This window comes from Bubalus kerabau, chromosome 2, assembly GCF_029407905.1.
Source record: "Bubalus kerabau isolate K-KA32 ecotype Philippines breed swamp buffalo chromosome 2, PCC_UOA_SB_1v2, whole genome shotgun sequence".
Taxonomy (NCBI): domain Eukaryota; kingdom Metazoa; phylum Chordata; class Mammalia; order Artiodactyla; family Bovidae; genus Bubalus; species Bubalus kerabau.
This window is the reverse complement of record NC_073625.1, coordinates 190,342,899-190,370,677: the sequence shown is the minus strand read 5'-3', so window position 1 is coordinate 190,370,677 and position 27,779 is coordinate 190,342,899. Positions and strand designations below refer to the sequence as shown.

The window sequence follows — 27,779 nt, the reverse complement described above, 5'->3', positions numbered from 1 at the left end:
GTCACCCAACACCGTGGATTCCTGGTCCCGCCCGATCCGACCTGGGGCTACATGTGTTGAATCTGGAGTGCATCCTCCCTGGTGGTGACCAGGAGGACTGTCCCAACACTCAGCCTGATTTTGGACAATGAGAACATCAGTAACAAAGGTAAAGGTAAACAAAGGTAAAGGAAAAGAAGTAAGAAAAGCACTGTTCTGAGATGTATTAATTTAAAAAACCTAAAGGAGCCTCCCCCCTCTTCCCTCTGAAGTGGATGAAAAGCAAGATCCACCCCTCCAAAAAAAAAAAAAAAAAAGCAAACATTCATGGTGTAATTTTTATTGCTCTCAAAGGGCTTGGTATTCAAATGCACAAGCTAATCTTTGTTAAATCAGAAGGAAGTCACTGAGATTTAAAACCTACACGTGGTCTCAATCTCCATTCACCCAGGAGTCTTCACAGCTGGTTACTGACTCAGTATAGAATTTACATATTGTGTATCAATTTCAAGGGGAGGGAACTTAGCTGGGAAGCAAGAACTAGTAATTAAATGGTAAAAGATCTAAATTTGCACTTTCCAGGTAATGTAGCTTCACAGTAGTGCCCTTCAACTTCTTCCTTTAAGCTCTTCAGGGATGAGTGGATTAGCAAATGATACACACACACACACAGGTGAGCAGCATGTTGTGTGAAGAAAAACAAGATCTAAGGGAGCCGCTCACCCAAGTGGAAGTGGGCTTACTGCGTGCCACGCTCCACGCCCGAAGGGAAGCGGGAGGCAAGCTTTGGGGCAGAGGGCAGCTGGCTTCCACACTGTCTCAGTGCCCAGCCTTGAGAGGACGTGTGTGCCTTCAGGGTCACTGTGAGTGAGCACAGAACTGCGGGGCACGTCCCTGCGACCTTGGTGCCACTACCAAGGTCACCGACCCAGAATTCAATAGTGTCACTCTAAAGGCAATCTGCTGTTTCCACAGGTCTCCCCAGAATTCAGGCTTAGGGCCAATGCATAATTATTTTTTTCAGTTTGGTTTATAATTTTGCCCATTCCTCTTTCTTTCATTCCACCCCCCCCCCCACCTCCGCCCTAGAAAATTCAACCTGCCTCTATTTTGAATGCTGGTTACAGGACAGCAGAGATAACACCCATTATTTTTCTTTCCCTTGTTAAAAAAGATGAGGGGAGTGTGACTTTAAAAAAGCAAGTTAAAAGTTTAAGAAGAAAGTTAGATGCAGGCGGGTGGCGGAGCTGGAGGGGTGGCCCAGGTCCACCCTGCTGGGCAACCCCAAGGCTTCCAGCCCCGCCAGACCAAGAGGCCCAAGAGTGCATGAAACGCCTCCCTTTGGCTGCAGGCTGGAGAGGATGCTGCCAGGACACTAGGGACTCCCCTGCCTCCCCCAAAGGCCAACATCCTCCAGGACACACGCACCTGCTCAGAAGGGAGGTGACGGAGTGGGGAAGGCTCCCCACCTCTGGTTTCCATCAGGTCAACTGTGAAAACAAAACCTCTAAAAAGCTCCGTGTTAACAGTCTCCAATCACCTTTAGAAGACAGGGTGATGTGATACCGCCTTTTCCAAGTATCTGCCAGCCCTGCGGCCGAGGTCTCTCCAGTGCATAGCGCCCCTGGCGCACCGGCCCTGTTGGGGGTGGGGGGCCGACCCCCTGCAGCCCTGCCCCCTGTGGGATGAAAGGCCGCTGTCCGCCGGGAGCAAGGGGGACAGGAGCTAAGCTCCGGGCATGGGCAGAATTGGACATCTCACCGCATTTTCTCTGGCTCCACTCGCTTTAAAACGGATTCAAGGTGTCAGCAGGCAGGCTTAGGTAGGCGCTCCGGGGGAGGGGGCGTGTCCCGCCGCAGCCCCGCCCAGTGTGCTTTTCGCCAGGCCGCGTCCCCGCCGCCTGGAGGCCGGGTGCGGGCTGGTAGCGGCCGGTAGGTGCTCTGGGGGCCTGGGGACCCAGGCACACAGTTCTCAGCGGGAGCAGGGTAGAGAGTCCGCAGGGGGTGCAGGGGAAGAGGCGAGGGCCGGGGGAAATTCCCAAGAAAATTGATAAAAACCGAAAACGGGATCTAAGCGCGAGAAGAGAACGTTTCCAAAGCCTCCCTCGGGCCGGGGGAGCCCCCATATCCCTGGGGTTGGGAGCGGCCGCCCCCCAGAGCAGGCGCTCAGCCCGGCTCTCCTGCGCAGGGGCGAGGCTGGCGTCTCCATCTGCAGTTCTGCCGACCGCTTTACTCTTGGCTCAAGTTTTATTGGTCATATTAGTCACCAGTTAATAAGAAAAATAGTTTCTAAGTGTCTTTTTCCCCCGCTCTAGGTGCGTTGTTCTGTTTTTAATTGAGTTAATTGGATACCACCGTCAGGTTATGTGTGCTCAATCACAGCCATTAATTACTCCTTTTTCTTAAATTCTTGGTTTCCATAGCTGGAGCCTTTTTCTATTTCAGTCACTCCTATTAGTCGGCGGACTCCAAAGGAAGCTTTAAAACAGGAAAAAGGCTAGGTTAGCTGATCGCCTTGCCATCAAGCTGGAAAAGTCGTTATGGGGGGAGGGGCCTGCCTTTGACCTCAGACTTTCCTGGGAGCGAGGGGCGGGCGGGTCCTCTGCCCTTCTCCCACCCTGTGGGGTTGGGTAGCGGGGAGCAGCGGTGGGTGTGGGCCCATTGAGGCCTGCAGTGCCTGACACTTAGTGCCCCTGCGTCTGCTACAGCGCAAGCAATGGCAGTGTCCTGGGGAACCTCGGCCCAGCATGCCAGCCCACGCCCCCAGCCACCCAAGTGCAAACCCAGTGGCCAGGACCCTCCCCACGCAGCTCTTGGCCCGAGATGCCCGGCAGGCGGCAGGCCGGCTGGCCAGCCTTCTGGAGAGATGGCCCTGGAATCTGGTGGAGGTCATCACGGGCCCGTGGCTCAGTGGTCAGAGCTGCTCTCTGAGGCTGGCAAGGCTCGGCCTGGATCCCGGCTACCGGGTGACCGTCTCCAGGCCTGGGCATGGCCACCAGCACACAGAAGGCTCCCTCCCACCCTTGAGCCATGCCATCATTCCCCTTCATTACCTGCCCCGACAAACCCCAGGAACGTCAGGATCAGGAGCGGGGATCCACTGGCAAAGACGCCCAAGACAAAACTGAAGAGAGGAGACAGGAGGAGCGTGGCCCAGAAGAGGAAGTTGAGGAGCGTCCATGGCCGGCGGGTGGGTTTGAACTGCTGCCCAGGAAACACACCCTTCTGGTTGTATGTCTCCTGCAGCGCATCCTGAAAGAGTCAACCGCAACAGTGGCCTTCGTGTGCTGTTGTTGTAACCCAAAAGCAAGAAATGACTCTACCTAGAGTGGATGGACCACACGACACGGGCCACGGGATGAAGCTGACATGACATTCAGCTGCGGTTGGCTTATATCAGAAGCTTGAGAAGCATAAACCCTTCCATCAGGCAAGTTTCCTAGGAAAATGATCAGCCCGTGCCTGGGCACAATAGGCACCTCCAAGCCCCAGGACTGCAGCGTCTGCCGGGCCCTGCACCATCTCTGGCGACACCTCCAGAGCGAGGGTGGCAGCCGCTGCTGCCGGGAGTCCATGGCCCGCTGGCTGGGTCACGCACAGAAAGCTGCTTAACCTCTCCTTCCTCCGTGTCCTGGCGGCAAATGATGGCAGGACAGGGAGCAGGTGAGGACGTGACAGCATCCTCGGCAGGGAGACGGGGCCACACTACACACCGAGCAGCGAGATGCCGACACAGAATTCTCTGCAGCTATGACACGTCGCGTGCCAGCAAGGACATACACTCACGACAGTCTGAGTTTTCTGAAGAACCTAAGTGCCATACAATTCCATATAAATAAAAATATGTATGATGAGGCATGTGTCCGGGGCCAAGTCTGGAAAGATGAACACCCACGTGATCTTAATCACCTCAGGGGCTTGGGTCTCACCTCTTCTCACCTTTTTCTGTTTTATTTTCTGCATTTAGCTTCTTCAGCTATGTTTGGCATTACATTAAAAACAGGGCAGGGGTCTTGACAAATACCCAGTGTCACAGCCTCTTCCAATGTGTGGTCAGACACCAGCTGCCCCTGCCAACCCAGAGGGCATTGGGCGGGCGCCACAGTCCTGAGAGCTCAGGAGCAGCTGCAACCCTTACATCTATGAGGATACCTCAGAGTGCCCACACGTGCCCCCCAACCCCAAGGGCCCTTCCCGTGGGGTTCCAGAACATTTTCAAGCCTGTTTGTTCAGCCTGCTCTACTCTGCCCGCCTGCCCCTAAGCAGACGATGCAGATGGTGGTAGTCTCTCCCGTCCCGACCTGTCAGCCATTCCTCACACACCCAAAGGCCAGTGCGGTCTCCTTCCCCAGGAGGGTTTACGCCTGCACCCCTTGCATGGGCACCTCTATGACAATGTCCAGGACTGCTCCTGTGCTGTGTGCTTTTCTGTGAGTAGCATCACACCACACGCCTACCACAGTCTGCTTTTCGTACACCTTTCTCAAGATTCAGTTAGACCGAGAATATGCCTGCAGTTCATTCATTTTAACTGAATCCCAGCAAATGAATAAACAATGTGTCTATGTTCCAATAATGCATTTTTAGGTTATTTCTCACTTCCTGCTAAATAAGCAAATACTGTTTCTGGGAGATGTCACTCTTCTTTGTAAGAGGTTCCAACTTGTAAAAACTAACCCTGATCCAGAGACACACTCTCCTTTGCACCCTCATGCACGTCTTTCTGCCCATCCACCGCGCGATGCACATACACTGTATTCCTTCTTTTAACTGGTCGGCCTTGCCCGAGGTTTTCCATTTTATTAATATGTTTAAAGAAATCTTTTGGTGCACTGGTGCCTCTTTTGTAGCTTTGTTTTCTGCTTAAATAGTTTATGCTGTTATTTTCTTTGTTCCCTGTTTATCCTATTTCATGTATGTTTCTGTAATGTATGTTTGTGTGCATGTGTACACATGTATGTACATACATTCTTTTTATCGATCCCATCCCTGACTTGTGTTTCTTGAATCTGAAAAAACCCGTGTTCTTCAACTCTGGGAGTTTTATGGTTATCCCTGACAACTGTGCTTTATCATTCTTCCCACATTCTGGACATGTGTGTAGCCTCTGGATCTTTTAACTTTCCTTTTATGTTTTCACTTCCTCTGTGATACATGCTGCGTAATTTCCTCAAAACCTTTGTTGTTGTTATTTGCTAAGCTGTATTCAACTCTTTGGGACCTCACGGACTGCAGCATGCCAAGTTTCTCTGTCCTTCACTATCTCCTGGAGTTCACTCTCACGTCCATTGAGTCAGTAGTACTATCTAGCCATCTCATCCTCTGCCACCCTCTTCTCCTTTTGTCTTCAGTCTTTCCCAGCATCAGGGTCTTTTCCAATGAGTTGGCTCTTCGCATCAGGTGGCCAAAGTATTGAAGTTTCAGCTTCAGCATCAGTCCTTCCAATGAATAGTCAGGACTGATTTCCTTTAGGATTGACTGGTTTGATTTCCTTGGAGTCCAAGGGACTCTTCAAGGGTCTTCTGCAGCACCACAACTCGAAAGTATCAATTCTTCAGTGCTCAGCCGTCTTTATGTTCCGACTTTCACATCCTTACATGACTACTGGAAAAACCCTAGCTTTGACTAGATGGACCTTTGTCAGCCAAGTGATGTCTCTGCATTGTCTAGGTTTACCGTGGCCTTCTTTTCAAGGAGCAAGCATCTTTTAATTTCATGGCTGCAGTCACCATCTGCAGTGATTTGGAAGCCCAAGAAAATAAAATCTGTCACTGCTTCCACTTTTCTGCCTTCTATATGCTATGAACTGATGAGACCAAATGCCATGATCTTAATTTTCTGAATGCTGAATTTCAAGCCATCTTTTTCACTCTCCTCTTTCACTTTCATCAAGAGGTTCTTTAGTCCCTTTTCACCTTCTGCCATGAGGGTGGTGTTATCTGCATATCTGGGTTGTTGATATTTCTCCCAGCAGTCTTGATTCCAGCTTCTAATTCTCTCTTCAGCTGTATCAAATCTTCTATCTAATCTGTTAACTAAGATTTTACTGTCAATTACTAGATTTCTCATGCCTGTATATCTTACTTGGTTTTTCCTCAAATCTGTTCGATTTTTAATAGGTCTTATTCTTTTGTTTTCAATCCCTTCTTCTTTTAAAAAAATATTTGTTACTTTTTATTTTTGGCTGTGCTGGGTCTTTGTTGTTGCCTGTGGTCTTTCTCTAGTTGTGGTGAGTGGGGGCGACTCTGGTTGTGGTGTGCGGGCTTCTCATTGCCGTGGCTTCTCCTGTTGCACAGCGTGGGCTCTAGGGCGCACAGGCTTCAGCAGTTGTGCCACATGAGCTCAGTAGTGGCACATGGGCTTAGTGGCCCCAAGGCACGTGGAATCTTCTTGGACCAGGGATTGAACTCATGACCCCTGCGTTAGCAGGTGGATTCTTCCCCACTGGACCACCAGGGAAGTCCTCAATCCCTTCTTTTTTGCTTAGTCATTTCAAGCAAACTGATTTGAGTCTCTGCCTAGTAGTAGTTCCATAGCTGAAGTTTCGGGAGGGTTTAATCTTCTGTCTGCTTGACGTGCTTGCGCATGGCGGGTCTCGGTTACGAGCGCGTCTCCAGCAGAAGTCTCAGCAGCTGAGTCTGGAGTCGTGCTCTTCTAGTTTTACATGTGCTTCTCTCGGGGACTCTAGAGAGATTCACCTGGAACCACTGTTTTATGCTGATATTTCGATTTTGTTCTTGAACTATGTTGTTAGTATGACATCAATCCCACACCTGTTTAAGGACAGTGCTGTGAGTATGAATCACCAGGGAGATGTTTCAAGACTCAGAGGGGAAAGGTAAGCTTCAAAGTCACTCCTGTGCTGGCAGGTTCATTTTCCAGTTTCAAGCCTCCATGAGGATGAAAGTCCAACAGGGTCCCAGCTTCATTAGGATCTTCAGTTCTAACTTCCAGCCCCGAGTGAGGTCAAATCCATGTCTTCTGTTTCCATGTAGGCATCAGAATTTAAGACCACAGGGTGGGCGGACCAACAGACTCCATGAGCTTCCACTCACAGCCTTCCCAGCTGACTCCCAGTCCCACCTCCTCTTTTGCTCCTGAGAGAGGTCCCTTACTTTTTTTTAGTACCTGTCAGTGCATTTAAAAGGATATGCATTGTATTTTTTTTAATTTTAGAAGTTTGCTTAAATTCCTCTGAAGATTTCACACATTACTTGCTTGCTGCTGCACGTGTGCTCGGTCATGCCTGACTCTCTGCGACACCATGAACCCACCAGGCTCCTCTGTCCATGGGATTCTCCATGCAAGAAGACTTGAGTGGGCTGCATTTCCTACTCCAGGGGATCTTCCCGACCCAGGGATCGAACCTGTGTCTCTTGCATTGGCAGGTGGACTCTTTACCCCTGCGCCACCTGGGAAGCGCCTGTTACTTGGTTAAAACCCTTATAAAAGGGTATGTGTTTTATACTAGAAGGGCTTTCTGATTATCTGAGCTTCTCTGTTGCTGAAGATGAGAACCTAGTGCCCTGTATGTTCGTGTGTATAAAACAAACCGAAGAGTCAGGGGTGAGACATGTCAGGGGAATGGAGGAGGGACTGGGTGGGGTCACCAAAAAGGCTGTTGTGTCATCTATAGTGTGTCTCTTACATATTAAATCATATGTATACACACACACTCAATGTGTGTTGTATACCTACAATTTCTTTTACACACACAAAATGAAACAAATGTGATATTATCAGCAATGGTTATACAAGCACTGTGATATCCAGTACACTTTCCTCTAGTTTGTTAATTTCTTGAAAGTTAGGAAAAATGAAAGATGCAGAAAAGGACCGGAAAGAAGAATTTGACTGGCACAGCACGCCTGTCTCTAGAGGCAGTCCACGCGCTGCCTGCCTGCCCTGTTAGCTGCCCCTTGGGAATCTCTGTGAGGCCCCAGGGGTAGAGGTGGAAGTGGGGGGCGCTGGGCGCCTTTACCTTCTCCTGGTACAGTTTATGAAGCCACTGAGCTGCTTCCTTCTCATCCAGTGGGATCTCTTCCAGAGGAAATCTCCTGTTTCATTAAGAAGATTGAAAGCATAGTGAATCACCAGATGACATCAAGCTGAAACAGGGGAAAGTAATTTCTTGTGCATCAGGAACCTCTGTGAGGCCCCAGGAGTAGGGCTGGAGCCGGGGGGTAGGGGGGGTGGTAGGGGGGGTGGGGGGGTGGACTGGGCGCCTTCACCTTCTCCTGGCACAGTTTATGAAGTCCTGCCTTTTCTATTCAAAGTCCTGCCTTTTCTATTCAAATCTGACTCTCAATTTCTAAGAACACACAAACATCAAAGTAACTTTCCCTCGAGCAGTGTCCCATGCCTCGGAGGACTGCGGGGGATCGTGGAGGGCCCCGGCAGGCGCTTCAAATGTGCAAGAGCGCTGAAGCATTGCACGGGGACACTTCAGGAGTGTCCCCACGGACAGGAGCAGTTAGCCCCACTGGGAAGGCTGACTGTTCATTAGCCTCAGCAGCAGGTTTGGTCTTTCAGTTCGTCTTTGGATGTGATCATCGCTGAGAGTGTCTTTCATGAGGCAAAGAAAACTTCATCTTTCACAAATGAAATCTACTTGCCTGAAAAGCTGAAGAGATTTTGAAAATTTAATCTCACCTAACAAACTGCTGACTTCAATTGGGACAGTGGCTTGTGTGCAAACCGCATGACCAGCTGAATTACCAGCCTCAGGCTGGGAGGTATCTACCTGGTAAGACCGGGACCTCTTTCCAGGGCACTGCAATACCTCAGGGTCGCCAGCAGGGGCCGCCGAGCGCACTTAACCAGCGGACCGCGGTCACTGCCGGACCTGACTGCCTATCGCTCGGAGGGCCCAGGGTGAGAGAAGAGCCAGGAGAAATTTCCACAGCCAGAGGCAAATCTCCTATGTTGAAGGAATATCAACCTTTTTTTTCCTCTAAAACTTGAGAACTTTGGTTTTTGTGGGTTGTACCTATCCATTTTACCATATTCAAAATGAAAAGAGGATTTTTACAAGAACACGCAATCAGACATCTGACCACACATCACGCAGCCTCCGGGAGACTCCGCTGTGCACTGAGAGGACAGAATAAGACTGCTAACCCCTTAGTAAACAAAACGGTTTATCTCTGTGGACCCGGAAGGTGTGGGGCACTGCAGGAGTCCCCAGACCACAGGGAGAGAGGTATCACTTGAAGGACTCATCACAGGCACCACCTCGGGAAGGAAAGAAAGTCAGGAGAGGCTTGTCTGCAGAGAGATGACTGCCCACAGCGTCAAACTCAACTGACTGTTCTCCCCTAACTGCACAGATACCACATACAGGTTCTGTTGTATGTCTGATGTATGAAGCATGAAGTATATAAGAATTTTAAATGATGAGATAAATATGAATACTATCTCCTAGAGTCGACTCAAGCCACTTTGAGGATGCTGGCCCCAACTGCCAGAATGGACACAGGAGAGCCTCAAGCCACAGTCCCCATGGCCCTGGCCCTGCCTTATCACAGGCCCCTGGGGCATCCTCAGTAGGGGATGGGAAAATGAAGCAAAACTCCACTGGGTCGTGCGAACCTTGACTTGTTTGATTACAGGTATGTGTAATACCTGTATTACAATATTCCAATACTCATTAGAATATTGCTTTTGCCCAAAACACCCAAACGGTACATAATACAAAGCAGTAAGTTGAACCTTTCCAAAATTCTAAGAATATATCTGTTAAGATACTGAATACAGCCCCTCGTTTTCTGCAACAAAGGAGAAAAAGAGCAGATTACAGGACCAGTCCTCTCCCACTGGAGCTGAATGTCCACGTGGAGGGCACTGCATCCTGGGGGCAGGCGTGAGCACCAGTCTGGAGCTGGACCAGGTAGGTCCCCTCCCCACGAACTGCTTTGCCACCTGCTGGTTCTGACCATGGGCATCTGGGACGCCCGGAGCCCCTTACTACCCAGGGGCTAGACCAAGATCTGCCTCGAGGGCTCCCTGAGGAGGACAGGACCTGCCAGGGCCCCAGAAAAATCACCAGCCCCTGGTGGCCACTACTGTGTCAACCCCCCGCCCCCCCACCAGACTTTGTGGGTGGTTTGTCTTCCTTTCCTGAGGCAGAGAAATGTGGAGGTCCGAGTGTGGCTGTGAGACAGGAATGACCTTGCAACACAACTCTAGTCCCCGACCTTGATCTTTCGTTACAGACATGGATCCCACCATCCCAAGCAGCCCTGTGTTACCCAGCTTGATGTGCCTCTGTGTTGGCTGCCTCTAAGCCAAGGGGGTTCAGGCTGGCTAGCATAGAACCTGCCGACTCAGCCTGCGGTCGCCAGGAGAGGGAGGCGGAGGACATGGCCCTGACCCCACCATCACTCCTAGGTGGTCTAGATGGCTGTACACCATGAAAAGGGGATCACATGGGCATGCTGCTCAGGATGGAACAGCTTGTCCTTCTCCTGCCTATGAAAAGCCTACTCACTGGCAAGTTTTAGCTCTCTAAAGCCTCTTCCCCAAAGCCTCTGCTCCCTCTACTGGGAGGGATCACGCCTCCCTTGGAGCTTCTAGAACCTTCTGCCTGCACCTGGCGCAGCCTCCTTTGCTCTGTACAGGCCCCATCATGCGCGGGTCCTGGAGGGTGGAAGGCTCCAGCACCTCCACGTGGGGGCGTCCTGGAGAGGGGAGGAGCCGCGCAGAAGGTGCAGGCTGGCTCGGTCCCGGCCCCGCCCCCACCCCCGCCGGCCCCGCCCCGCCGGCCCGGCGCCCGCCCCCGCCTACGCAGTAGCTCACCTGACACACATGTCCGCCTCGTACTTCTTCCCATAGAGGATCCCCAGCAGAGATGGGTTCTTGTTTCCTCGGAAATTCAGCGTGACGTCATACACAGCTGTGACTGCAGGGAGGGTGCAGAGGGTGACAGGTGACATCCAGCAGCTTGGCCCACTGTGGCTCTTCACCTGGATGCCCGTTGTGAGGGTTCCCATCTCTCATTGGGGCGTTTAGTTGAGTCACTTGTGTTTAAAGCTAATGTCTGGCTGTTTCCTATCCATCCTGTGCTTTGTCCCTTTCTTTGATTTTGCCATCCTTTTGGATTAACTGGATATATATTTTTTCCTTTATAAGGTTTTCAGTTATATACTTTTAAAAAATGATCACTTTAGTTGTTTTCCATTAACTAGTATTTTATCACCTCAAAAAATGACACAGGAATCTTACAACATGTAAACCCATGAACTCAGATCTCCTTTTAATGCCACTGGCATTCTGTAGTTTACACAGAACTCACTGATTTGGTTTCTGGCAAATCACTGATTTCATTTCTCACTTTGCTGGGAGTCTGGGGTGGTGGTGGTCAGGGCGGGCAGCTCTTACCTGTCCCGCGGAGGCACTGGACCGCGGTGGTGAAGCCTTTGGTCCGAGGCAGCAGGTGGTACTTGAGGACGGGCAGCCCCTTGGAGGCGGCCACCTCCATGCTGACGCGGTGCTTCTTCTCCGTGAAGCGTGTGCCCTCACAGTACAGGAGGAACTAGGACGTGGTGGGGGACAAAGGCCAGTTAGAGATGCAGTGGTCACGTCTGTACACAACTCCTCACAGACAGTGGGAGCACTGCGCTTACTCCCAGGGAGTGAAAAGACACTTCCTGGAGAGAAGTGAGACTCGGTGTCCCTGGGCGCCAGCCTCCGGGTGGCTTGTGGAAAACAAAATCTCCCATCCCTCTGCCTCAATGTGAGTTGTGAAAGTGACGTCGCTCAGTCATGTCCAACTCTGCGACCTCAGGGACTGTAGCCCACCAGGCTCCTCCATCCATGCGATTCTCCAGGCAAGAATACTGGAGTGGGTTGCCATTTCCTTCTCCACAATGTGATTTACAGACACCAAATACATAAACAGCTGGTTCACAAATAATTGCCGTCAGAGACCAGAAAGAAGAATCACAAAGAACTGATTTCAAACCAATTGATACCAATCATTTCAGATGGCTGTCCGTCAAACTCCAACCAAGGGGCTCAGAAAGGAACCCCCAGGCCCCACTCTGCCCTTGAAGGGTGGCTGCTTTAAGTGCAGTGCAAACCTTCTAAGAACTGAAGTCCACGTTGACCCATAAAACTGCGGCTCACAGGGCTTGTCCTGACACCTGACTCCACAGAACAGCCTGGGTGCCTGGGCAGACTCTCCGCTAACATTCCAGAGGTGCTCCCAACTCAGCCCAGCAGGATCTCCTCTGTGTGGGCCCAGATGTGCGGGGCCCACCTGGGGCAGGTGGAAGCAGGTGGTCTAAGAGGGGTTCCGCAGGTGCACGGGGCAGGGCCGTGGCCCTGGAGCTCAGAGGCTCTTGTTGGCTTTACAACTAACAACCTGGGCTGCGTTCCTGATGCCCAAGGTAGCACAGCTTGTGTGGCCTTGCCCCGCCGCCTCACTCACCCACATGTATTCGGGGTAGTTGGCCAAGGACTTCAGGCCTTTGATGACAGTGTCCCGGTCTTCCTCCCACTTCCGTTTGCAGAACACAATCTCCAGGAAGTACCACGTCCAGCCGATGAGGGGCACGTAGAGCAGCTCCCTTTTTGCCAGGACTTTGGAACTCTGAAGAGAGGGGGAGCAGCTGGTGCATTATGGCCACGAAGTCCCCACAGGCAGTGCCCTGCAGGCAGCCCTCAGCACTGGCTGTCATCGGGAGACCCTGGCACTGAGCATGATGCCATTGGGATGGGCAGGGCCCCAGAGTGTGGGTGCCACTAGGTGAGAATCCATGGGCAGACCTGGCCGACGCTGGTAGGCGGGCGCGCGGGCGGGAGGGGAGCCTAGAGGGTATACTGGGCCTTCAGGGCTGCTCCGGCTGCCAGGCTGGGGGCTTGCTGAGGATGATGCCAGGGCCACCACCCACTGGGCTTCCCTGCAGGGGACCCCTCAGCCTTTCTCATTTGAGGCAGCTGAGCCGACGGGGAAGGATTGCAAAGGAAAGGCAGTAACACCTGACTCAGGAGGGAGCCCTGGGGCAGCCTGCAGTCCCAGAACCCATGTGATCAGCCATGCTCACATGCCTAGCCCAGAGGGACCAGGGGCTAAACACAGAGCAAGCAAAAACTCAGAGCCCTGGAGACTCCAGACCCCCCAGGGAGCCACGCCAGTCCCTCCTTGGGACCCCATGTCGCTCACCCCACACCCTCCTGGGACCCCTACATTGCTCACCCCCAGCACGCCAAAGCGCTCGCACATGGTCCACCCACAGAGGAAGTCAATTTCAAAGTTGTGGTTGAGGATGATGACTGCATGCTCCTTCCCAAAGGTGTCCACCGTGGCCTGGTCGGTGAACAGGGTGCACTCCGTGCACGACCACCACTCCAGGAGCATGACCAGCTCTGCGGACACATGCGAGGACGTCAGCCAGGTGTAGACCGCCACGCTCCGGCCAGCCCTCCCTCCCTGCTCCCTGACATGGGCGGGGCTTGCACAGCATCACCCAGATTGGGATTTTCTGCTGGAAATGAGTTTTGATGGTGTGTGTGTAATAAATTAAGTTTTCTAAACCTATAATTACCTCTCTAAGCAAAAGTCAGGGAAGAAGTCAAATGGAAGCAGAAAAAAAGGGGGATTTCCCCAGTGGCCTAGTGGTTAAGAAATCCACCTTGCGATGCAGGGGACACAGCCCTGGCACACAGCAACTAGAGGAAGCCCGTGTGCCACAGCGAGGACCCAGAGCAGCCAAAAAAAAAAAAAAACAGAAGAAATGGAAGAGGAAACCCATTTTAGGTGGATTTTTTTTGGTAATCAACATATCTAAAGGACTTAATTTAAAATATATATTTTTAAAAATCAGATCTTCACTTTTCTTAAAAATCAAATAACCCATTGGATGAGATGGTGAATAAAACATTCACTTGTTAAGAGAATACAGCATCATAATTATATTATTATTTCATTACAAGGTATTGAATACCAACTGTATACCAGGCACTCTGCCTATAAATGACATCAGATTCTAGCAGACAACTTGAGTTATTGTTATTATTATTCCCAAAGCTCAGAGACAAAGTGGTGGAGTTCCAATCTCAGCCCCCCAAAACTAAGTCCGGGGCTCTGTGGAAAGTTTCAGAGGAAGCTCCAAAATATAGAAGTAAGTGAATAAAACCAGGGTCTCCCTCGGGGGGGTCTTTGGTTGACATGTGTTAAGCACTATTACTCTTATCCACACTACTCTTTACAAAGGGTTGAGGTGGACACCTGTATCATCATGTATGACTATGGTCTTCACACGTGCTCTGGACCCATGGGGCGGCACACATTCTGTCCCCAGACGAGGCGGCTGGGGAGGCGGTGGGCACCTAGCCAGGCACTGTCACACCCACCATGGCCAGGCATCCTGAGAAGGGTGGCCTCAGACCACGAAGTGTAGCTCCCAGGCTCAGGATGGATTTCAGAGACCTGTCCTTTGTGTGCTGGACACCAACCCATCAGTTTTCAGAGAGGACCAGCCCTGGGAAGGCTGATGAGGCAGGACAGCGGGCTCCTGGCCTGCTTCCCTGTTGGCAGGAGACAACTGTGCCTTCTTCAGAGGCTGCCGGGGCACCGGATGGGACTTGGCACAGGGGCTGCCTTCTCCTTCCCGATGAGGGTCCCCACCAGCCCAGACAGAAGTGAGGAGACACACAGCTCCCCCCATATACTGGGGTCTCAAATTCCTCTTTTACATGAGGTGGGACCGGATGGAAGGCCAGTTCTGAGATGACACCCACACGCTCTCAAACCATGGAGAGGAGGGGCCATGAAGGGGTCAGCTCCAGGACACACTCGCCATAAGCTCCATCAAGGGACCAGGGCCCTGAGGAGATGGAGGCCCACCAACAGGGGCAAACTATGCCCCTGGGATAGCCTGGCCGCTTCCATCCATCATTCAAGTTGTGAATAAAGGTCCAAGGAATGGAAAGACAAGAGGTCCTCAACAGACGTTGTTCAAGGATGATTTACAGATGGCCAACATGAGAAGATGCTTGGCATCTCTGGTCATCAGGAAAGTGCAGGCCGAAGCCACGGCCAGGCACTGCGTCACACTCGCAGGACAGCTGCCATCCAACAGATGGATGACAAATAGCATGTGCCAGCGAGGACCAGAGGGCCTGGGACGCCCAATGCTGCAGGTGGGGATGTAAACAGGGCAGCTGCGTCTATGCTCCAAACAGAGTAACCAGATGACCCAGCAATTCCACCACCAGGAAGATACCCAGTAGAAATGAGAACAGATGTCGGTGTAGAAACTTGAACATGGATGTTCCTGGCAGCGTTATTCACAAAGCCAGAGAGTGGAAACAGCCCAGAAGGGTGACAACTGATGAAGAAATGGGCAGTGCACATCCATACAGGGCAGCATCGTTCAGCCGAAGTGCGGACGTGGGCCTGACACGCAGCAGGACGCAGATGAACCTGGGAAACACGGAGCTCTGAGTGTGGGGAGTCAGACAATGCCCACGCAGTGGATGATTCCATCACGTGAACCACGCAGGACAGGCAGAGCCATGCGGACAGGAAGTAGATCAGTGACTGTGGGGCTTGGTGGGGGAGAGATGGCAGGGGGCGGGGGGAACATGCGGAGGACTAGCCCACGCTCTAAGTGGGTGAATTTCACTTCCTTATTGCTATTTAAGAAAAAAGAGGCCCAAGGCTAGGCTGACCTGTCCATCTGAAAGCACGGGTGGCTGCTGGGGACTCACCCCCTCCCCAGGCGGTGGGGCCCTGGGGCTGGGACAGACCACGAGCAGCCTGGTGACGGCCTGCTCCTGCTCCTCCTCGGCTTCCTTCTGGGAAGCCTCCATGTGTCAGCTGGTCAAGGAAGAGCCGGTGGCTGAGGCTGCTGCCTCTAGAGCAGTTTGCCTGGGAACAAGGAGGTGTCCTTCCTTATCACCGTAAGGACGTTCAACCTGAGGCCTCCCTCTGTGCAGATGTCCAAGTGCAAGCACAGTCCTGTTAACTGCAGGCTCCAGGCCCTAAGCGGGCTCTAGAACTCACTCCTCTTGGGTAACAGACACTTCCCACCCATCCGACCGCAGCTCGCCACTTCCCCTCCCCCAGCCCTGGCCACCACCGTTCTCTGCTCCGCTTCTCTGAGCTTGGTCATGTGGATCCCTTGAAGGAGGAATCAGGCAGTGTTGGTCCTTCTGCGACTGCCTGGTTTCCCTCCATGTCATGCCCTCCAGGTTCATCCATACTGTCACAAACAGCAGGATTTCCTTCCTCTTAAATAGTACTCCATTGTCCATATGGACGGCATTTTGCTTGTCCGTTGGTCTGTTGATGGACGTGGATGCCATCTCCACATCCTGGCTACTGTGAACAAGCCATGGTGAGTGTATACCCTCACCTGGCAGCACTCAGGACCCGGGCCTTTCTGGCCAGAACAAGAGGTCTGGCCCAGGTGGGGGCCGCGAGGAGGAACCAACTTTTAGACAGACAAACACAGGCAGCCCTCTGGAGAGTGGGTCTAGCAGAGCTGCCTGTGGAAAGCCGGCGTGTTGAGGATGCTCTGTCCCACCAATGGCCAGCATGGCCTGAGGGTGGCTTGGCCCATTTCGAGATATATCGTCTCCCCGTGGATGGCAGGTGACTACATATGCAGAGAGGACTGATGACATGATTCTTCTGCTCATGGTCAATTTGGACAATTTTTTATTTTCAGCTCTGCTGTGGGGCTTGCAAAATCTATTTCCTCGACCAGGGATTGAACCTGGGGCACTGTAGTTTAAGTGCTGAGTCCTTACCATTGAAGTTTCCCTTCAGGAAAATTCTCAGCCACCATCTCCTCCAACAGTGCTTGTCCTTATTCACTACTCACGGACAGGAGTCCAACACCCGTTTCATAGACTTGCATGCTCTCATTACCTCCTTTAGCTCCTGTTTCATATTCTTCATCTTGTCACTCTACTGCAGTTGGGGTGAGCTCTTCATATTATTGTCCAGTCCACCTACTTGCTTACTAGCTGTGTCTAATCTGATGTAAGATTCACTAAGTTTTTACTTTAAAAAATTATTATAATTACAATTTTCATGCATAGAAGTGTTCCTTGATTCTTCTTCAAATCTGGGGACTTTGGGTAGTCTTTTGTCTAAATCTTCCATTGTATGTTTATTGTTTTGAGTTCATATATGACTTGTTTCAGTCTATGTGATTCTACTGAATTAGAGACTAATTCAGGCCAAAAGCACATTTCTGTTTGCCTCTGTTGACCCCATGGGCACTGCCAGTCTGCTCATTTCAGCAAACTTTCAAGGTCCCGGCTGAGACCCAGCCCGTCTCTTGGAGCTGCCAAGGCGGGGCCCTGGGAAGCAGTGCTGATACCCCATCTTAGTACCCTCTTCTGCGGAGAGGCGGGGGTGTGGCTGAGGGATTTCCTTTATTTACAGCCTTAAAAAAGCCAGCTTTACTCAGAGTCTGGCTGTGCGGAAGTGCTTTCACTTGAGAACGCTACTGCCAGTGGAGGCTGTGATTTTCACAAGTCAGCATTTGCCCTTTGGGCATGCACCCATCTGCCCTGGTGATGCTGCTAAGTGCTCTGCATGGCAGTATTTCTAATTCTCCTTCTCACACACAGGAAGGTGGCCTTTTATTTAGGAAAAAAGCAGCTGGGAACTGAAACCTTCGCCTGTTTATGGCTGGAAGCATGGGCGGTGCTGCTGTCCCCTGTTGGGGGCACGCACACCTGGGCTTGGACACCTCACTGCCTGCTCAGTGCCCTCCTACACTGGGGAGGGGGAGGTCTCGGGGACAGGTGCAGAATCACCGCTTCCCATAGGACATAAAATGGGTACTACCTGCTCTTCATTGTAGAAGAAAGGTGTTCTTATGCTAAGTAAATTGTATGGAAAAAACAGCAGAGTCCCTCCCATCCCCACTCCCAGGACAGCCACATTTTCTGTTGTGACTTCCACACTTTCTAAGGAGGGACGGCCACACGCCAGTGCAGACACATCACACGTGTCTTTAAAAGTAAATCATGGTAGCACCTCTGTACTTTGTTTTTTAGCTTCTGTTTCCACCTGAAAATGTATCTTGAACTTGGTTCTCTATACCAGGAAAGAGAGAGCCCCTGCTGGTCTTAGAGGCTGTGTGGGCCTCCATCCAGTGGACACACCACAGTTAGTGGGCATTTTGGCTGCTCATTTTTATATTAGTTAATATAAAACTGGAAAAATGAATATATCTGTGCATATACAATACTTTTATAGATATCTTTCTGGGTTACATTCTTATGTGGTGGAATAATTAGGGTCAAAAAATAGAACTGTTTATGTTGCTGATTGTTACGGGTCCAAAGAAGTGCCTGGGAACCCCAACCCGCAGTGTGTTCCCCTCGCCAGTCGTGGGTCGTCACCAAGCTTCCTAGTCTCTGACAGGTGAGGGTGACTCTACACACCCAAATGCACGCACATCACAAGTGCACACAGGTAACATCTGTGCATGCCTAAACATTTAATTAAGAGACAGGTAGGTCCTTTTTCTTCAGAGAGAGATGCTGAAGTATTTACATGTGATAACAGGCCACTCGAGGGGAGTGCTCCAGGCCTGGGGGCTGGAGGCCTGTGACGGCCGCGTGCCGGCAGGCGTCGGGCCTAGTCATGGTGCGCTGACACGGTGCTTGTTTTCAGGTATCCAGAGTACCGTGTGAGACCACATGGAGCCACCGTCTCTGTGGGTCCAGAGGCTCGGGTATCGGGACATTGCGTGGTTCAGCCCAGTGAAGGGCTCAGGCTGAGCACCCCATACATTCCTCGCTGCCAGGAGAGGCCCCCTCGTTCCCGGCTGTGGAGCCCACGGCCATCTTGTCTCATCGTCACAAGCACTAGCCCCCACGGAACCCTGCGCCGGCTTGTCTGGGGTTGTCCAGCAGAAAGGTGGCTGTCCTTGTCCCATACCCCTCCCCCCGCCATGCCATGCCCACCGCAGGCAGGACTCACGGCTCCAGAGCGAGTAGGCGAGGCGGCAGTTCAGCCGGCGGTACAGCTGCTTGTTCACAGGCCAGAGGACCAGCGTGCAGAGCTGGATGGAGTTGATGACCAGCCCGCTCACCACGAAGACGAAGCCGATGAGGAGGTGCACGACGAACTGGGTCTTCAGGAAGGCGAGCAGGCCCATGGCCACAGCTCAGTAGCGAGTGCAGGGTCCTTCACTGAGAATGGCCGTCCTGCAAAGACAGGGCAGCGGTCAGGAGGTTGCAGGGACCCCAGGGTGAGGGGTGGCGAGTGGAGAAGGGGTCCACAGTGGTCTTGCCAGAGCCCAGATCTGCGGCTCCCACAGCACCCTCAGTCCCTTCCCTCCTGAGAGTGACGGATGGACGTGTGGGGTGGAGGGGGAGCTGATACATGGTTCACACAGGCACCACGCACACCACCAACACCAGATACACACACCACGCACACACACACACCATGCACACACACACAAACCATGTACACACACACACCATGTACACACACACACCACATATACACACACCATGCACATACCACATATACACACACCACGTACACACACACATCAAGTACACACACACCATGCACATACCATGTACACACACACCACATACACACACCCACCCATGTACACACCCACACACCACACACACACCATGCACACACACATACACCATGTATGTACACACACACACACCACGTACACACACACAGCACACACACCATGCACACACCACATATACACACACCACGTTCACACACATACCATGTACATATACACACACACCATGCACGCACACACACATGTACACGCACACACACCACACACACCACATACACACACACCATACACATACACACATGTACACACACCACATGCACACACACCACACATACCAAATACACACACACACCATGTACACACACATACCATGTACATATACACACATGTACACAAACACCACATACACACAGCATGTACACATCCACACACCACACACACCACATACACACACCACACATACCAAATACACACACACCATGTACACACACACCACGTACACACCATGCATACGCACACCACATACACAAACACCATGCACACAAATACCATGTACACACCACATATACACACTACACACATACCAAATACACACACCATGTACACACACATCACATACACACACACCTCACACACATACCATGCACACACCATATACACATACCACATACACATACCCTCATATATACAAGAAAGAAAAGACTAGAAAACTGCATACAAATATCAATAGCGATTGGCTTCCCAGGCGGCACTAGTGGTAAAGAACCCGCCTGCCAACACAGGAGACGTAAGAGACACAGGTTCAAGCCCTGGGTCGGGAACCCACTCCAGTTACTCTTGCCTGGAGAATCGCACGGACAGAGAAGCCTGGCGGGCTACAGTCCATGAGGCCGCAAAGAGCTGGGCATGGCTGAGACGACTGAGCGCAGCACAGCACAGCATGTTATCTCTAGCTAAAGCCATGATGGGTAATTTTTCTTTTCTTGTTTTAGCATCTTACTTAAAAAATCAAAACTACACATGAAATCACTATAAAACATTCAACTAATGCCTTTTAACTCACAAGCCGTTGTGGACTTTTTTAGCTGAAAAGCTTTTGTTTTGGTCTAAGGTGGAAGGGATGACCCCCAGGAACCCAGTCAGCTTCTCCCCCGCTTCCCTTCAACAGCAGTTTGGTTTCTTGGTTTCAAACGTGAAGCCAGAAGCTCACATTTCATGGCTGTACTTGTTCTGTGAGCAGCCCTGAAATCCCCCTGTGGACAGAAGCAACAGAGCTGGGCACAGGACAGCTGGCAGCCGCTGGCCGCCGCTCCAGGTCCTCCAGAGAGGTGCCCACACTCTGGGGTGAGGGTGGAACAGGCTTGGGAGGCCTCCAGGGTGAGCCATGCCAGGCTCTCCAGGGCACAAGCGGCTGCACTGCTGAGTGGGAGACCAGGCCACATGACTCTAGACGGTGCCCTCCGTCTGCCCTTGGGTGCCAAGTGGCTGCATGGGGGTGTCGGGGGGTGAAGTCTGCGGCCATGTGGTGGGACACTAGGAGGACAAGGAAGGACCCGAGGCCGGATGCCACCTTCTCCATCAACGCCCCCTTCCCTGTCAATGCCCCACCTTCCAGTCAACGCTCCCCCACTCCTGCCAGCACCTCCTGGCATTCAGGCACTGGATCAGTCTTCCTTTTCTAAAGGTTCACATGAAGAGGCTCACAGGGTATCCATCTGTGGGCCCAGCCCGGCTGCCGTCCAGCCTCTGGTGGGAGCACCATCTCCAGTTTGTCCGCTCACCTGACGGCAGCAGGTGTGCAATCTCTGGCCCCACACTTTCCCTGCAAGCCTCTGCGTGGACACAGCCCTCCGCTGAGGAATCCATTTAACACCTGCCAGTCCCAGTCCAGCCCCTGAATCTCTGGTCAAGGACGTCCATCCACAGAGGCCCTATGAGCCACACCTTTTTCTTGGACCAGCTGCTTCAAGTGCGCACCCCTATCTGGAATGGCCGCCCACCCCCTTCCGGGAACTCTGGTTGACCAGGAGTTGACCGCCCCCTGCTGCTGGCCACTGGCCTAGATTGTCAGTCTGTCCCCAGTGCCTGGATGTGGGCCAGACCCTGTTCTAAGGAGCATCAGCAGTTGCAGTTCAGGCCCCCCACCCACCCACCCCCATGAGAGCACAGAGTGGCCACCATCTGTTTAGGCATCCCTGCCTCTCGCCCACCACCTCTGGGCCACCCGGGCATGAGTGCTTTAATAACACATCAGTCACACACGGTAACCTGGGGGGCCTTCGATGACAGTGGGCTTACCAGCCCCGCCCCCTGCAGAAGAAACCCTGCTGCCCATTCAGCTCACACCCTCCCCAGCTCCCCCCAAGGCCTGCAGACCGGCAAGGGGGAAAGCATCAACTCAGCAGCCCCCAAGAGCACCGGCTTGTGCCTGCCTCTTGAAAATATTTTCAAAACTATATATATCACAAGACTTCCTTGGTGATCCGCTGGTTAAGACTTCCTTCCAATGAAGGGGGTGCAGGTTCGATCCCTGATCAAGGAGTTAAGACTCCACATGACTCACGGTCAAAAAACCAAAACATAAGCCAGAAACAATGTTGTAACAAATTCAATAAAGACTTTAAAAATGCTTCACATCAAAAATATTAAATAAAAAAAATATATCACCAGACAAATTGTAAGTCGATTTCTACATTTTTAAGCCCAAGTTTAAATATGCTAGGGGTATAAATTCTGGTATATTGTGAAGTCTCACTTTTTAAATATACAGATCTGGACTTCCCTGGTGGTCCAGTGGTTAAGAATCCTCCTGCCAATGCAGGGGACTCAGGCTCAATCCCTGGTCCAGGAAGATCCCACACGGCATGGGGCCACTAAGCCCACAGGCCACAACTACTGAAGCCTGTGGGCCTAGAGCCTGTGCTCCGCAAGAGAAGCCCCACAAAGAGAAGCCTGCACACCGCAACTAGCATGGAGGCTAGAGAAAGCCCACACACAGCAACAAAGACCCCGCTCAGCCAGATGAAAAATAAATACATACACTTAAAGGAAAGCCTAGATATATAGATCTTCCTTAACTTACAACAGGATTACATTTCAATAACCCCACCATAAGTTGAAAATATCATTAAGTTGCTGCTGCTGCTGCTAAGTCACTTCAGTCGTGTCTGACTCGGTGCGACCCCATAGACGGCAGCCCACCAGGCTCCCCCGTCCCTGGGATTCTCCAGGCAAGAACTGGAGTGGGTTGCCGCTGCCTTCTCCGTCATTAAGTTGAAATATGTTTAATACACCTAACTTCCCAAACATCACAGCTGAGCCCCACCCACCTTAACTGTGCTTGGAATACCCACATTCGCCTACAGTGGGCCAAATCACCTGACACAAAGCCTATTTTATAACTAAGTGCTGAATATTTCTTGTGATTTACTGAATTCTGTACTAAAAGTAAAAAACAGGACAGCCATCTGGGTCCAGCACGGGTTGGTGGGGCTGACGGGGCTGTGGCCACCACTGTCCAGCATCAGAGAGAGGACTTGACCGCACGCCACCAGCCTAGGAGAAGGTTAAAATTCACAATCTGAAGTATGGTTTTCACCGAATGTGTATTGGAAAGTCCAAAAATCATGATCTGAATCACCGTAAGTCAGGGACCTTTTTCTCTTAAGTGTAGGCGGTGGGATCGAAATGCCACTGTGACTTGATAGCCACCACCACCATACATTTTCAAAATACAAAAAAAGCAAGCTTTTCTTTAAAAATCAAGAAATGCATTCCATTTTCTCCTTGATTTTGTATTTCCACTGTACCTCCTCTACAGAAACTTATTAGAATATAATTTATTATGATTGAAAGTCTTCTACCAATCACATTAACATAACATTATATAACAAAAATACATATGAATATTTAAATTTAATTTTTGCATTTCATGTTTATGGGCTAAATTTAAATTTTTCTTCTGGAATATTTGATGAAAATGCACTCTGAAACAGTTCAGCCTATGTCTCCTCAGATTCTGGGCATTTGACTGACCATAAAATACCATGATCATATCTGAGAAATTTAACCCCAACATAAGCATATTGTTGAATATCCCATCTGTAGCCCAGTTTCACCCACTGTCCCCAAACCACCTGTACCACTTCTTTCCATCCAGGCCCTGGTTGAGGGGTGGTGGGACGTTCGACCACACGCCCCTGTTCTCTGACCTAACCCCCTTGGCCCACCCACTTGAGAGCCTGGGCCAGCTGTCCTGATGTCTACAGGACATCCCTCTACAGGATGTCTGGCTGTTCCCTCGTGACTGATTCAGGTTCAGAGTGTCGCTGGGGGCTCTGGCTGTACCCACTGGCACACTGCACCTTCCCATCCCTGCCACCACCTGGTAAAGGCAGGGCCACCAGGAGTCTGCAGGAAGAAGTTCAGCTTGCTGGGCTGAGCCCACCATCTGATGGGAGATGCTGAGTTAACAGCCATCTCCAACCGCCTCTGACCCCACAGTTCCAGTCAACGCCTACTCCTGCCTAGCTCTCATTTCACAGGCCAAGCCTGTTCTGATCCAGGACCGCCCCCCTGTAATGGATGCTGTAGGGACCGTGCCTGCCTATGTGATGTGCTTAGCCTAATGACACAAGCGAGATGCTTCACACCACAGCAATGCACAGCTCTTTCACTGAGGCTGGTACGTGCTTTTAGAAAACACACGGTGTGTCCTGGAATAAAAGAATGCATGTAGGGTAGAGAACATGAGGCATAACAGGTATCCATTCATCCCCTAATGCCCCCAGAAAGAAAGAAAGTCGCTCAGTTGTGTGACTCTTTTTGACCTCCGAGATTGTAGCCTACAAGGCTCCCTCATCCACGGGATTTTCCAGGCAAGTGTACTGGAGTGGGTTGCCATTTCCTTCTCCAGGGGATTTTCCTGACCAAGGTAACCACTATTATTCCATAAAGTTTTAAGATAAACTATAGTGGGAGGTGGGAGGGGAGTTGAGAGGGGACAAATGTATACCTATGGCCAAGTCACGTTGACATATGGCAGAGACCAACACAACACTGTAAAGCCCTTATCCTCCAATTAAAAATAAAATATATTGGCACCTTTTCATTAATTCTCAGATGCTGTTGCTGAGCTGGAGAAGAAACCTGACCCTAAGTCCTTCACTGGATAAGATTTAGGTTGCTCCAGAAGCCTGGCACCTACACAGCCCAGCCCTGAGGGGTTTGTGGTCCCGTACAAGCCGCCGGGACCCCACCTTCTCAGGGCAGGGGAGGGGCTGCATTCACGCTCCCCAATGGGGAGACACAGGGTGGTATTGCCCCTCACTCGGGAGAAGAGGCGCAGAGCAGAGGTGGCCAGGTGGGGAGGGGGCGGGGCCAGGGGCTCCGCAAGGCTGTGCTCACATGGTTCCAGGGCAGGTGAATCCCAGACAGACGCTAACCCCAGCCGCCCAGGAGTCACCAGAGCTCTGATACAGCAGGGAGGGCTAGGAGCCGAACCAGACTCTCCTCCTAGCCCCTGCCCCGCCCCAGGCCCCTGGCTCACAAGCAGGCCCCTTGTGGTTCTGACACCACCCCTCCAGGGTTGTCCCACTATTTCTGAGCCTGGGGTTCCTGTGGCCACATTGCTCGGGGCTCAGGGTGGTGAGGGTGAGAGCCAGAACCAGGAGTACCGGGACCAGCTCACCACCATGCCCAGAAGGGCCCAGCCCACTGACCACTGCCAGTCCTGACCTCGGCATTCTGTTATGAGTGAACTGCATCCCCTCGCAAGGGTGTGTTGGGGTCCTAACCACCCCCAAGCACCCCAGCGAGTGGCTGTGTTTGGAAATATGATCTCAACAAAGGCAGTCAAGTTAAGTGAGGTCACTAGGGCGGGTCCTAATCCAATCTGACCAGCATCCTTTTAAGAAGGATGACCACAAGAGGACATGGGGGAGGCAGCCTCCACACGCAGCTTCTCCCTTCACAGTGTTCAACACCCTGGCCTTGGCCTTCCAGCCTCCAGGACAGGAGAGCTGATGACTGCTGTTTAAGCCCCTGGCCTGTGGTGTCACGGTCCCCCCAGCAGAGGAACACACCCATGACAAACATTCAGGCCTCATCCTCAGATCCTGCAATGCCCATGCCCTGCTGCCCAGGAGGCCCAGCCTCACCCTGCTCACACCCCCTGCACCGGCCTCAGGCACCACCAGATGCTCGTCAGGCTGGTATTGGTCCCTTTGTCTCTCTTCCTCATGAACTAGCCAGTCAGGCGGCGCGGCCTTCAGATTTCCCTCCCAGGCACCTCCGCCCCCCTCCCCCCACCATTTTTCCAACAAACCCTTCCCACAGAAACTGAAGTTGAAGTCCCAGGCCTGCTCTCTCCCACACCACCCAGACAGCTGCTCTGCTCCCTGCAGGGCGGTGAATGCCTCTCTGCATGTGGATGACCACTTTTCTACTCACACACAAGGGCCCACGCCTGCCCTCCAGCCTCTGCCAATGCAGTCTACTCAGACAGTTGGAAGAGCGGTGCCCGACAGGAAACTGCACCCCCAGCCTCAAGCATCCAGTGCCGCCCCATGGGCAGGCATCTGACTCTGTGTGGGGGCAGGAACTGGCCAGTGCTGGGGTCACCACTTCAGCTGCCCTGCTGCCCCATTCCTGATAACCACCCTGGACCAACTACCCCTCAGAGCTGCGGTCAAAGGCTGGCAGCCTCATCCTGCCCTGCTGGGGCAGTCTGTCCTGAGCAGGGCTGACCCTGAGCACAGTGGTTAGTAAAGGGAAAAGACATTAAACACGCCAAAAGTGCCTCATTTTTGTGGTTCTAGATAGGAAGTCTGGGTTACAGGATTAAAAAGAGCTGTTTAGTTATATGCAATCCAAATTCAAAGCCCACGATGAAAGGGAACCAAGGCTGTTACCTGCCCTTCTTCCTTCTTTCTCTTCCTCTGTCCCATCCACTCACTTACCATCTACCCACTCACTCACCCATCTATCCATTATCCATCCATTCACTCATCCCTTCATCTATCCATCCACCTATCCATCTATCCACCATCCATCCACCCAGCCATCCATCCATCCATCATCCATCTACCCATCCAGCCATCCACTCACCCATTCACCTACTTGTCCATCTACCAATCCATCCACCTACCCACTCATCCACCCATCCATCCACCTACCCACCCACCCACCCATCTATCCATCCACCCACCCTGCCATCCACCCATCCATCTACCAATCCATCCACCTACCCACTTATCCATCCATCATCCATCCACCCACCCACTCATCCATCCATCCATCCATCCATCCATCCACCCACCCATCTACCAATCCATCCACCCACCCACCCATCCACCCATTCATCCATCCATCCATGCACCCACCATGCCATCCATCTACCAATCCATCCCCCTACCTTGCCATCTACCTACACACTCATCCATCCATCATCCATCCATCCCTCCACCCATCTAGCTATCCATCCATCCATCCACCTATCCATACTCTGCCATCTACTCATCCATCTACCCAGCCATCCACCTACCGACTCATCCATCCACCCACTCATCCATCCTTCCATCCTCCCTGCCATCCATCCACCCACCCACTCATCCACCCATCCATCCACCCACCCTGCCATCTACCCATCCATCCATCTACCAAACCATCCACCCACCCACTCATCCATCCATTCACTTACCCACTGGCCCCACATTTGAGTGCCTATATGCAGAGCAAACAGAGCAGACCTGGTCTGCTATGAGGCTGCAGGACAGAAAGGCCATGCTGGCTGACTGCTTGGGGGGTGGGTTATGCTGGGGCAAGCCTTACATTTTTGTTTTGCATGTTGATAGTTCTGTTGTTTCCAGTCAGGAAATACTGGAGGAAAAAGTCTATGAACTGGACCGACTATTCGAAACAGAGGACAGTAGAGAGATACCATCTCAGATATTTTTAAGTTATCTTAAGATAATTTAGATGGCAAATCTGCCAACTAATTTTATCTTAATTTGGCAAATAATCTCAATTACTTACTGTTCTGAACACAACCAAAACCAAGAATAAACCCCATTGCTTTCTTTGCAGCTGGCCAGGGTACCAGGGAGGCAGAACCCTCACTCACAACAGACGCCTTAGCTCCTGGATGGGCTCCTCCTCACTCTCGCTTTTAACACAGCTCGGACACACAGGACTGGGTGGCCTCCTGGCCCACAGCCAAGCCGAAGTGCCAGATGAGAAAAGGAGGGGCAGTGAGCACTGGGGGCAGGCATCC

At 51.8% G+C, this 27,779-nt stretch overlaps 1 protein-coding gene and 1 long non-coding RNA gene across 6 annotated transcripts in view; one reads left to right on the top strand and one right to left on the bottom strand.

Moving 5' to 3' along the window:
* Window positions 1-303: 303 nt before the first annotated feature.
* AGPAT3 (1-acylglycerol-3-phosphate O-acyltransferase 3) overlaps window positions 304-27,779 on the bottom strand; it is an 86,804-nt gene continuing 59,328 nt past the window's right edge. For all 5 annotated transcript variants that reach the window (XM_055569771.1, XM_055569772.1, XM_055569773.1 and 2 more), the window contains 8 exons: window positions 18,931-19,157; window positions 13,177-13,346; window positions 12,409-12,570; window positions 11,358-11,511; window positions 10,776-10,878; window positions 7,960-8,035; window positions 3,032-3,230; window positions 304-2,456 (listed from right to left, as the gene is read on the bottom strand). In XM_055569771.1, coding sequence (XP_055425746.1) covers window positions 2,368-2,456; window positions 3,032-3,230; window positions 7,960-8,035; window positions 10,776-10,878; window positions 11,358-11,511; window positions 12,409-12,570; window positions 13,177-13,346; window positions 18,931-19,108 — 1,131 coding nt within the window. In that variant the 5' untranslated portion in view covers window positions 19,109-19,157 and the 3' untranslated portion in view covers window positions 304-2,367. The remainder of the gene's footprint in view (window positions 2,457-3,031; window positions 3,231-7,959; window positions 8,036-10,775; window positions 10,879-11,357; window positions 11,512-12,408; window positions 12,571-13,176; window positions 13,347-18,930; window positions 19,158-27,779) is intronic.
* On the top strand, window positions 12,578-13,514 carry LOC129644245 (uncharacterized). The gene is made up of 2 exons (XR_008710781.1): window positions 12,578-12,726; window positions 13,274-13,514. It is a non-coding gene; the product is annotated as an uncharacterized LOC129644245 (long non-coding RNA).